Genomic DNA, 12,613 nt, shown 5'->3' on the forward strand with positions numbered 1-12,613 from the left:
GAATGATGAGCTTCTATCTACTCCAGTTCTTAGGTCAGCGTCTGGCACATGGTGATAATAGTAATAATTATGATATTTGTTGGAAAGAGCACGGGCTTTGGGGTCAGGGCTCATGAGTTCGAATCCCAGCTCTGCCACTTGTCGGCTGTGTGACCGTGGGCAAGTCACTTCACTTCTCGTTGCCTCAGTTCCCTCATCTGTAAAATGGGGATGAAGACTGTGAGCCCCACGTGGGACAACCTGATTCCCCTGTGTCTACCCCAGCGCTTAGAACAGTGCTCGGCACATAGTAAGCGCTTAACAAATATTTGTTAAGCGCTTACTATGTGCCAGGCGCTGTACTAAGCGCTGGGGTGGATACAAGCAAATTAGGGTGGATACGGTCCCTTGTCCCGCATGGGGCTCACGGTCTCAATCCCCATTTTACAGACGAGGAAAGTGAGGCCTAGAGAAATTGAGTGAGTTGTCCCGCGTCGCACAGTACACAGACCGGCAGAGTGGGGATTAGAACCCATGACCTGGTGACTCCCAGGCCCGTGATCCATCTACTACGCCACGTAAGTGCTGAAAGAATAGCGGAGAACCGAACCGAAAGCCTAAGATTCCGTCCAACCGGAAGATTTTTCTCCTCTCTGTGCGCCTTTCTCTAGATCATTCTCATCCCTACTTGAAACTACTTCTCTTCTCTAATTGTCTTTAGGCAGTCATCGTCAAGCCCCTCAAAATGGCCAATCTCACGGCGGTGAGGGGATTCTTCCCGCTGGGATTCTCGGAGGTCCGGGAGGTGCGGCTGGTCCAGGCCGCGCCGTTCCTCCCGGTCTACCTGGCGGCCCCGACGGGCAATCTCCTCGTCGTCGCCGTCGCCGTCCTCGACCGGCGCCTCCGCGCCCCCGTGTACTTCTTCCTCGGGCACCTGTCCGTCCTCGACCTCTGCCTCGTCTCCGTCACCGTCCCCAAATCCATCCTCGACGCCCTGACCGACTGCAGCTCCGTCTCCTTCCCGGCCTGTGTCTCTCAGCTCTTGCTGGTGATTCTGTTCGCCGCCTCGGAGATGTTCATCCTCACGGCCATGTCCTACGACCGCTACGTGGCCATCTGCCATCCCCTACGCTATGAGGTCGTCATGAACCGAGGGGCCTGTGAGAAGATGGCGGCCGCCTCCTGGCTCACCGGGGGTCTGTTCGGGGTCTTGTTTTCGGCTTCGACCTTCTCCCTGTCCTTCTGCGGGCCCCGCGTCGTCCCCCCAGTTCTTCTGCGACGTCCCCTCCCTGCTGACCATCTCCTGCTCCGAGAACCACGTCGCCGTCGACGTGGGCGTTGCTATTGGTTCCTGTTTGGGTTTTGTGTGCTTGGTCTCCATCGTGGCATCGTATGCCTCCATCTTCTCCACCGTGCTGAGGATCCCATCCGCCGCTAGTCGGTCGAAAACCTTCTCCACCTGCCTGCCTCACCTTCTGGTGGTCACTGTCTTTTTCACGACGTCCGCCTTCGATCACCTCAAGCCGCCGTCAGACGCCTCCCCGACCCCGGACCTGCCGGTGTCCGTCTTCTACACCGTGGTGCCCCCCGCCCTCAACCCCCTCATCTACAGCCTGAGGAACCGCGACGTGAAGGCCGCCCTGGGGAAATTACTAGGCGACTACTGATTGATTGATTGGTCCCAGAGAAGCCTACGGGACGTACCTATCAGATTCATGGTTTTCACTCCACATCATCTTTCCCCGAAGATGCCCAAGCGCCCGAGACCCTCGATGATTTTGCTTGCCTCGAGCACCGCCGGGGCCAAGAATCAGGTTTCCTCTGGAGGCAGAATGACAGAAATGAAGGGATCCAGGGAAAGGAAATGTGAAAAATTCACTCAGGAAAATATGTTTTCCTGAAGGCAGTAGGCCCAGATTTCCCAGCGGCGTTTGGGCATGGGAGCCAATCAAGTATCTAATTAAGAAACCCTTCCTAGTAACGAAACACTGGAAAAGTCACAGGGTTTATGTTATTGGGGGGGCGTCACGTTATACGGTCTCTAGACTGGAAACTCCCCTTGATTCTATTTACTGCTACTGTTCTTGTCCGTCCGTCTCCCCCGATTAGACCGTAAGCCCGTCGGTGGGCAGGGATTGTCTCTATCTGTTGCCGAATTGTACATTCCAAGCGCTTAGTACAGTGCTCTGCACATAGCTCCGTAAATACTGTTGAATGAATGAACGAATGGAAACTCATCTCTAAGCTCACTGTGGGCAGGGACCGCGTCTGTTATATTGTACTCTCCCAACCGCTTAGTACAGTGCTCTGTGAACAGTAAGCGCTCGATAAATACAGTTGACTGACAATTTGGATTCGACACTAACTTTCTCCTCCTCTCTTTCTCTTCTTTAAGAGGGAAGCAGCGTGACTTAGCGGCAAGAGCCCGGGCTTGGGGGTCAGAGGTCTTGGGTCCTAACCTCGGCTCCGCCGCTTGTCGGCTGTGTGACTCTGGGCAAGTCGCTTCACTTCTCCGGGCCTCAGTGACCTCGTCTGGAAAACGGGGGTGAAGGCCGCGGGCCCCGCGTGGGACAACCTGATGACCTCGTATCCCCCCCCCCAGCGCTTAGAACGGTGCTCGGCACGTGCTAAGCGCTTAACAAATCCCGTCATTATTATTGTGATTATTATCGGTTGCCACTCGGGTCCACCTGGGGAGCGATCACTGGTCCGTCGACGTCATTCTAGGAAGGAGTCGCAGAGTGGGAACCTCCAGGGAACGGGCAGTTATTTAGGTCGCGAGGGCCGGGAGCGCAGCCTTCGGAGATTCCCGGAGGGTCAGCTGTCCCAGAAGAGCTCCGGGCCCGTCCCCCCGCGGGAATCCCCCAGGAAATAACCCGGCCGTCGTCTGAGGGGACGGCGCAGCCAGCCGGAGAGCAGCGATGGGGAGGGAGGATCCCCACCGTCCCCTCCCCTCACACAGACCTTCCTGTCACCGCGTCCGGGACCGAGGAGATGGAGTGAGCCTCTCTCTCAGCAGAAGTCGATGCCCCCCAGCCCAGGTCGGTCCCGGTGACTCCGGAGAGGAACGGGGGAAAGGTGAGGGGCAGGGAAGAGAGAATCGAAAGGGGAGTCTGAGATGAGAGGACATCTGAGCTGAAATTTCTCCTGGTCCTTCCTGTGAGTTCACCCAGTCGAGCGATCTATCAGTCAGTGGCGTTTATCGATCATTTCTCGAGTGCAGAGTCCCTTACTGAGCACTGCGGCGCCGGGCCCATAGTGAGCGCTTGACGATACCATTGATATCATTTGGTCAGGGGTTCGAATGCCGGCTCTGCCGCCTGTCAGCCGTGTGACTGTGGGCAAGCCACTTCACTTCTCTGGGCTTCAGTTCCCTCATCTGGAAAATGGGGATGAAGACTGTGAGCCTCACGTGGGACAACCTGATTCCCCTGTATCTCCCCCAGCGCTTAGAACAGTGCTCTGCACCTAATAAGCGCTTAACGAATACCACCGTTATCATGACTGTTGAGAAAGTGCAACACAGAAGAGCCTAGTACGGTGCTTTTTTGTGGTATCTGTTGAGCCCTTCCCATGTACCGGGTTTTCCACTAAGCGCTGCGGCAGACACAAGCTGCTCAGGTTGGATAGAGGACATATCCCACAGGGAATTCACGGTCTCAATCCCCGTTTTACGGGTGGGGCAACCGAGGCACAGAGAAATGAAGGTCACCCAGCGGACGGTGTTTGATACGTAGTTGGCATTTGACCTTATCTAATTCTCCGCAGGGGAAAGGGCAAAGTTCAGCCGCGGTGGAGCTGACAGACGGAGAGAGAATTGGAGAATAATATATTGCGGCTCCAGTCCGTTCCGCCTCGCTTCGGTGGGTTTTGGCTAGAGCCGGCGACTGGATCTGTACCCTTCGAGCGCTTGGGGTTCACCCCGCCTTCGTCGCCCCCACAGCACTTGGGTCTCTATCTGTAATTGATTTATTTATTTCTATCGACGTCTGCCTCCCCCGCGAAGCTGTAAGATCTCTGGGGGAGGGGGACGTGTTTAGCAGCTCTCTTCCGTCGTGCTCCCCCCGAGGAGCTGGTACGGTGCTCTGCGTCGTAAATGCCACTGATTGCCTGACTGATTGAGAGAACGCTTTCGGGGAACTTGGGAATTTCAGAATTCCCTCCCCACGTCGGCCGGGGAAAGGGTCCCACCGGCCTACAGCACATCCAGTGCCCGGCGCATCTCAACCGATCAGTCGGTGGTATTTATCGAGCGCTTCTTATGTGCAGAGCACCGTTCTTAGCTCTTGGGAGCAGGCATGTCCCCTGCCCCTTTGAGCTTACAGTCTACGTGGTAAGCGCTTAGCAAACACCACGATTTATTTATCATTATTACGACTGCTATTATCCACCTCGGTGAACCTATCCTTATACGTTTTAGAAAGAAAGGCTGCCTCCGTGTGCTTAGTACAGTGCCCTGCACACAGGGAGTGCTCAGTTGATAGCACCGACGGGGACGAGGGCGGCGTGGGAGGCGATGAGTGCTGCAGCGGGGCTCTCTTCCGGGAGAAGACGACCAGGGCATTGTAGGAGAAGCGGGCGAAAATGACGAGAGAAGGGCGGGGAGTTGTATAGCCGCAATCCCCGCTGATGTTTAGAGCGAACTAAGCGTCAGTAAACTGTGGAAGGGTTTCTGCCTGGTCCTAAATAATTATGTTAATAACGTTGGTATTTGTTAAGCGCTTACTATGTGCAGAGCACCGTTCATTCATTCAGTAGCATTTACTGAGCGCTTACTATGTGCAGAGCACCGTACTAAGCGCTTGGAACGGACAAATCGGTAACCGATAGAGACGGTCCCCGCCCTTTGACGGGCTCACGGTCTAATCGACGGGCTCAAGACACCAAAATGATCCCATCCCACCAGGAGAAAGTCTCGGAGAAGCCCTCAGCCAACTGGAGAGTGGGGCTGGGGTGGGAAGAGGGGGAAGGAGAGAGAGAGGGGAACAGGGAGGCAGAGGAAAGGGGTGGAGGCGGAGAGGAGTAAGGGGAGGAGAGAGGGAACGAGAACTAAGCGCTGGGGTTGATACAGGGGAATCAGGTCGTCCCACGTGAGGCTCACGGTCTTCATCCCCATTTGACAGATGAGGTGACTGAGGCACAGAGAAGGGAAGTGACTCGCCCACACTCACACGGCTGCCAAGGGGCAGAGCCGGGATGCGAACCCGTGACCTCTGACTCCCGAGCCCGGGCTCTTGCCCCCGAGCCGGGCTAAAGCAAGCCGGGAGGCCGGCCGAGGTGGGCGGATGAGGCTTCTCCAGGGACGGAGGAGTCACTGTCCCGTTGTGCAAACTTCTCCCTGAAGGTTGTCATCTTCCTCTTAATCCGTTGGTTCTTTTTTATAGTTGTGGTTAAGCACTTACTACGTGTCGGGCGCTGTGCTGGAGAAGCGGCGTGGCTTAGTGGAAAGAGGCCGGGCATGGGAGTCGAAGGACATGGGTTCTAATCCTGGCTCCGCCGCTTGTCTGCTGTGTGACCTTAGGCAAGTCACTTCACTTCTCTGAACCTCAGTTACCTCATCTGCCAAATGGGGATGAAGACTGTGAGCCCCACGTGGGACAATCTGATTACGCCGCTTCTATCCCAGCGCTTGGCACATAGTAAGCGTTTAACAAATACCACAGTTATCATTATTATTATTACTAAGCACAGGGGTCGATGCAAACTGATCCGTCTGGACACAATCCGCGTCCCACCGGGGGGCTCGCAGTCTTCATCCCCATTTGGCAGATGAGGGAACTGAGCCGCCGAGGAGATAAGTGACCCGTCCAAGGTCACCCAGCGGACAGGTGGCGGAGCCGGGATTGGAACCCAGGGGTTAGAACCCACGTCTTTAAATGCGATGGCCAAAGGACCATCCCAGGACGTGGCCAACACCACCACGGTGAGGGGATTCCTGCTGCTGGGATTCTCGGAGGTCCGGGAGCTGCGGCTGGTCCAGGCCGCGCTGTTCCTCCTGGTCTACCTGGCGACCCTGACGGGGAACCTCCTCGTCGTCGCCGTCACCGCCCTCGACCGGAGCCTCCGCGCCCCCATGTACTTCTTCCTCGGGAACCTGTCCGTCCTCGACCTCTGCTTCATCACCGTCACCGTCCCCAACTCCGTCCTCGACTCCCTGACCGACTGCAACTCCATCTCCTTCTTGGGCTGCGCCACTCAGGTCTTCTTGGTGGTGCTGTTTGGCGGTTCAGAGTTTTTCATCCTCACGGCCATGTCCTACGACCGCTACGCCGCCATCTGCCACCCCCTGCGCTACGAGGTCCTCATGGACCGAGGGGCCTGCGTGAAGATGGCCACCGCCTCCTGGCTCGGCGGGGGCCTGTTCGGGGTCCTGTTTTCGGCCCCGACCTTCTCCCTGTCCTTCTGCGGGTCCCACGTCGTCCAGCAGTTCTTCTGCGACATCCCCTCCCTGCTGAAGATCACCTGCTCCGAGGAGCACGTCACCATCGACTTGAGCGTCACCGCCGGGGTAGCGACAGGCGTCGTCTGCTTCGTCTCCATCGTGGTCTCGTACGCGCGCATCTTCGGGGCCGTCCTGAGGATGCCGGCCGCCGAGGGCCGGGCCAGAGCCTTCTCCACCTGCCTGCCCCACCTCGCCGTCGTCACTCTCTTCGTCGTAACTTCGTTCTGTGCTTACTTGAAGCCTCCGTCAGGCTCCCCCTCGGTCCTCGACCTGCTGGTGTCCGTGTTCTACGTCGTGGTGCCCCCCGCCTTCAACCCCCTCATCTACAGCCTGAGGAACCGCGACGTGAAGGCCGCCCTGGGGAGGGTCCTTGGAGGGAACGGCTTCCATTAAGGGGAGAAAACCGTCATCTCCTGACTTGAACGATCCCAGTATCGGTCAGGGACCGGATCTCTGTACCTAAGCGTGAGTTACCCAGATTTTCCCAGAGGAATCAGTGAATCCATCAATTAATCACATTCACTGAGTGCTTACTATGTGCAGAGCACTGTACTAAGCACTTGGCAGAGGACGGTCTAACGGAGCTGATAGACACGTTCGCTGTCTATCACTCAGGAGCACTTATTGTGAGTCAACTGAGCCTGAGCACTGTAGTAGGTGCTTTGAAGAGAACAGTGGACGTCGTGGGCGTGATCACTCGGTCAATCGGTGGCATTTATTAGACCCTATGTGCAGAGCACTGTTCTAAGCACTTGGGAGACTACAGAGAGCAGACACAAGCCCCGCCTTCAACAAGCTTACAATCTAACGGGGGGAAGGGGCACCCGAATAAACCACAGACCGAAGGAAGAAGGAAAGGGGGATATTTTACTGTGTAAATACTAAGGTGTCTATAAAATATTTACGCAGACGCTAAGGGGGTTTGTGAGTCCTCGAGTTCATGGGCGGTACAAGATTCTGACCTGGCAAGCCATTCATTCATTCCATCGTATTTATTGAGCGCTCACCGTGTGCAGAGCACTGTACTAAACGCTTGGAAAGTACAATTCGGCAATAAAGAGAGGCAATCCCTGCCCACGGCGGGCTCACAGTCTAGAAGGGGGGAGACGGAAAACAGGACAAGGAAACAGGCATCAGTAGAAATAGATGGAATTAAAGATACATACGGAGCAAAACTAAAAAGGCGTTAATATAAATGAATAGAATTATAGGTATGTACGTAGATACCTAAGTGCGGTGGATCGGGGAGGGGGGGAGAGCAAAGGGAGAGAGATGGGGGCGACGCGGAGGGGAGGGGGAGCTGAGGAAAAGGGGGGCTTAGTCTGGGAGGAAAGAGGGGCTTGTAATAATAATGGCGCTATTTGTTAAGCGCTTACTATGTGCTAAGTGCTCTAATAAGCCCTGAGATGGATACGGGATCATCAGATCCCAGCAGGAACGAGAACAGGCATCGAATTCCCATTTTTGCAGATGAGGGAGCCGGTGCACAGAGAAGTTAAGTGACTTGTCCAAGGTCACACAGCAGACACACGGTAGAGCCGGGATTAGAAACTGTGAGCAGGATACCAGCAGTGGAAAATAGGAAGGCAAAGGAGAGTAAGTGGGTTGCCTTGAAGGGCAGCACTGCCTAATGGATAGAGCACGAGCAAGGGAATCAGAAGGCCCTGGGGTCTAATCCTGGCTCTGCCACTTGGCTGCTGAGAGACTTTGGGCAAGTCACCTCACTTCTCTGGGCGTCAGTTACCTCATCTGTAAAATGGGGATGAAGACTGTGAGCCCCACGCGGGACAGGGACCGCGTATAACCCAGTCTGCTTGTATCCGCCCCAGCGCCCAGTACGGGGCCCGATACGTAATAAGTGCTTAAGAAATGCTACCCATTTTACAGATAAGGAGACTGAAGCACAGGAGAAGTAAAGTGACTTGTCCAAGGCCACCCAGCTATCATGTGGCTAAATGCTGGGGCAGATACGAGGTGATCACGTTGGACACTCCCTGTCCCACATGGGACTCGCAGCCCCTCAGACGGGGGTAACTGAGGCACTGGGAAATGAAGTGACTTGCCCAAGGGCACACAGCAGATGAGCAGTGGAGTCAGGATTAGAACCCAGGCCCGGGCCCCTTCCACTAGTCTCCAGACCCAGACGGAGCTTGTCACTCCCTACCCCTGTGGTGAGGGCCCCGATTCTCCACCGGCTCCTCCGAGTGACCAGTCGTACTCTCCCAGCGAGGCTACGAGGATATATTCTATTTTCGCTACGGTATTTGTTAAGCACCGAAATCCCGTCAAGCACTGCTCTAAGCGCCGGGATAGATACAGATCTATCCGGTTGCACACAGTCCCCGTCCCGCGTGAGGTTCACGGTCTACGGGGGAGAGAGACCGGGTTTCGCATCTCTATTTTACAGCTGAGGAAAATGAAGGCCGGAGGGGTGAAGCGGCTCGTCCGAGGTCACCCGGCAAGCATTCGGGAGAGCCGTGATTAGAACCCAGGTCTTCTGACTCCCGTGCCCAGGTTCTTCCCGCTGAAACGTGCTGCTTCTCCTATTCGGAAACATTATCACTCTCTCCCCGTCTCCCTCTCTCTCTGGATACGGGCATATTCACGTAGAAGAAGATGCTGTCGACGCCTTGGGAGCGTCACGGGGCAGGATAGTTTCTGCAGCGGGGAGGGCCGGGTCCTCATCTCCGCGGGGCCCCTGGGGCCAGAAGGTCCCGGCGTCTCCCGGCCCGAGAGGTCCCTCCCGGGGGGCCCGGGCCGGTCCTCCGGGGAGCCCCCTCGGAGCAGTGACTGCTTTATCTACGGGGACGGGGCCCGTCTGCAGGGCAGCTCAGCATCCCGGGGAGAGCGGAGAGGGGCCGAGGGCTCCCGGCCGTCCCTCGGTGGCTGACCGATCCCAGGAATCCGAGGAGGACGACGAGACGACCGGCTCGGCCCAGAGGTCATTGCCCCTGGCCGGCCCCAGCCGCCCTGGTGAGAGCGAGAGGGGGTGGAGAGAGGCAGGAGGATGAAGCCAGAGATGGAGCCATTCTGCGGAGATTCTCGCACGCGGGGAACGGGTTGGAGTTCATTCAGTCAGTGACAGAGTTCATTCAGTTCAATCAACAATAGCAATTATTTGCTATCGTTTTAATGAGACGTTCTTCCCCTCGATTCTATTCATCGCCATCGTTCTCGTCCGTCTCCCCCGATTAGACCGCGAGCCCGTCGAAGGGCGGGGACCGTCTCTATCTGTTGCCGATCGGTCCGTTCCGAGCGCCTGGTACAGTGCTCTGCACAGAGTAAGCGATCAGTAAATGCTATTGAATAAAATCGCATCTACGGAGCTCTTACTGCGCGCAGAGCGGCGCGACTCGGCGGCAAGAACCCCGGCTCGGGAGCCAGAGGTCACGGGTTCGCATCCCGGCGCTGCCACTTGTCAGCTGGGTGACTGTGGGCAAGTCACTTGACTTCTCTGGGCCTCAGTGACCTCACCTGTAAAAGGGGGACTAACGGTGAGCCTCACGTGGGACAACCTCATTCCCCTGTATCTCCCCCAGCGCTCCGAACAGTGCTCTGCGCCTAGTAAGCGCTTAACAAATACCAACATTATCATCATTATTACTAAGCGCTTGGGAGAGTACAATTCAGCAACGGATAGAGACGATCCCTGCCCACAACGGGCTCATAGTCTAGAAGGGGGGAGAGATCAAGACCGTACCCCAAAACAGGGCAGGCTTGTAGGCGGGGAGTGGCTTGCCAGCAGTGATAAATAAATAATTCTGGTACATGTTGAGCGCTTACTGTGTGTCAAGCACTATTCTAAGCGCTGGGTTAGATGCAGGTTAATCAGGCTGGACGCGGTCCCTGTCCGTCGAGGGGCGAGGTAACCGAGGCCCGGGGGAGTGAAGTGGCTTGCTCGGGCTTGTGAGGGAGCCGGGATTAGAACCCGCATCCTTCTGACTCCCAGGCCCGTGCTCTATCCACCGGTGGCCCCGTCACCGACCCAGCTCTCCTCCCTCGGGCATCCCCACCCTGGCTACCGCGGCAACCGCCCGCCAGGCTCGGATGCTACAACCGAGCATCGGCCCGACGCTCCCGTCGCTTCGGCTGCCAGGGGTTCCCGCGGGTCAGAAACGTTTTTCGGCGGGAACGTGACCGACGGGGATGAGAGCGCGCGACTGATTCTGGGAAAAACCCCGGGTCCCTCATCGATTCTTCTGAACGGAACTTCTCCTACCAATCAATGCCTCACCGCGCCAGGAGAGTGGGCCTAAGCCAGTGAAGAATAATAATAATAATAATAATGATGATAACGTTGGCATTTGTTAAGCGCTTACTCTATGCCAAGCACTGTTCTGAGAGCTGGGGAGGATGAAAGGTGATCAGGTTGTCCCACGTGGGGCTCACACACGCTCTTAATGCCCATTTTCCAGATGAGGTCACTGAGGCTCAGAGAAGTGGAGTGACATCCAAAGTCACACTGCTGACAGGTGGCAGGGGCAGGATTTGAACCCACGATCTCCGACTCCCCAGCCCGTGCTCTTTCCACTGAGCCACGCCGTGCCGTCGAGAGATCCTCTGGCTAGGGTCGCCCGTGACGGAAAGCGGAAGGGTCAGGCGTCATCCCCCGTCAGCAGCGGCAGGGGAGCAGACGATGAGAAAGGGGATCGAAGACCACGGCAGGGACTCGGGTCTTCGGCGCGTGGAAGGAGGTGACGGCAAACCGCTTCTTTGTATGTTTACCAAGAAAACTCTCCGGATGCACGTACCGGAATGACTACTGGGCGTTTATCCATAAAGTCTTCTTGGTGTGCATATGGCAGTGGTTGACCGTTCCCTTCTTCCGTGCGGGAAACTCGGGTCGCCGCCCTCGACTCTCTCCCGGGCCGCCGCTGCACACTCTTCCGCTCGCTAACCACTGGCCGGGCTAAGGATGGCGCGGACAGGCCGCTGCCTGCCTCTCCCGCCCGTAGCCGAGACCGGGAGGGGCCTGGAAACCCTCCAGGTGCCACCCCGAGCGGACCTGAGGATACCAGGCGGAGTATGAAATCACTTCTAGACTATAAGCGCGTCGTAGGCAAGGAACCAACTCCATTGTGTTGGACTCCCCCGAGCATTTGGTGATAATAATGTTGGCATCTGTTAAGCGCTTACTATGTGCAGCGACAGAGTCGGTCCCTTCCCAACAACGGGCTCACGGTCTAGAGCGCTCAGATACCATTATTATTATCATTTTGAATAATAGCTATTAAATAGTAAACACTTGAACAGATACCATAAAAATGTAAGTCTGAAAGTGTCAGATAATAATAAAATTATGGTGTTTGCCAAGTGCTTACTCTGTGCCAAGCACTGTTAATAATAATAATAATAATAATAATAATGGTATTTGTTGAGCGCTTGCTATGGTCAAAGCACTGTTAATAATAATAATAATAATTATGATATTCGTTAAGCACTTACTCTGTGCAGAGCACTGTTCTAAGTGCTGAGGGAGATACAGGGTCATCAGGTTGCCCCCCTTGAGGCTCAGAGTCTTAATCTCCATTTTTACAGATGAGGGAACCGAGGCACGGAGAAGTGAAGTGACTCGCCCCCAGTCACACAGCTGACAAGTGGCAGAGCCGGGATTCAAACCCATGACCTCCGAATCCCGAGCCCGGGCCCTTTCCACTGAGCCACGCTGCTTCTCTGCACACAGCAACTGCTCAATAAATACGTTGAGTTCATCTCTTTGGGCTCTCTGGAGGTCTCCCATCTGCAAATCAGTTTAGGTTTCTGTCTCCCCAAATAATAATAACGTTCGTGTCTCTTGTTAAATGCTAATTATACACCGAGCACAGTAGTACGTGAGGGACAGATGCACAGAAATCGGGAGGACACAGTGTCTACCCCACACGGCGCTCACAGTCTCAGTAGCGGGGAGCAAAGGCCTCGAATTTCCATTTTAATAATGTTGGTATCTGTTAAGCGCCTACTCTGTGCCGAGCACTGTTCTAAGCGCCGGGGGAGACACAGGGGAATCGGGTCGTCCCACGTGGGGCTCACGGTCTTAATCCCCCTTTTACAGATGAGGTAACTGAGGCACCGAGAAGTGAAGTGACTCGCCCAAAGTCACACGGCTGACAAGCGGCCGAGCCGGGATTCGAACCCATGGCCTCTGACTCCAAAGCCCGTGCTCTTTCCACTGAGCCACGCTGCTTCTCTGCT

General features: G+C 55.8%; 1 protein-coding gene and 1 pseudogene across 1 annotated transcript; both read left to right on the top strand.

The window, feature by feature from the left end:
* Positions 1-724: 724 nt before the first annotated feature.
* Positions 725-1,646, top strand: LOC120638114 (annotated as a pseudogene).
* A 4,214-nt stretch (positions 1,647-5,860) lies between these two features.
* Positions 5,861-6,814, top strand: LOC100087832 (olfactory receptor 14A2-like). The gene has a single exon (XM_007665896.2). The coding sequence runs from the start codon at positions 5,861-5,863 to the stop codon at positions 6,812-6,814; it is 954 nt and encodes a 317-aa protein (XP_007664086.2).
* The last annotated feature ends 5,799 nt before the right edge of the window (positions 6,815-12,613 follow it).

This window comes from Ornithorhynchus anatinus, chromosome X3 (genome assembly GCF_004115215.2).
Source record: "Ornithorhynchus anatinus isolate Pmale09 chromosome X3, mOrnAna1.pri.v4, whole genome shotgun sequence".
NCBI classification, from domain to species: domain Eukaryota; kingdom Metazoa; phylum Chordata; class Mammalia; order Monotremata; family Ornithorhynchidae; genus Ornithorhynchus; species Ornithorhynchus anatinus.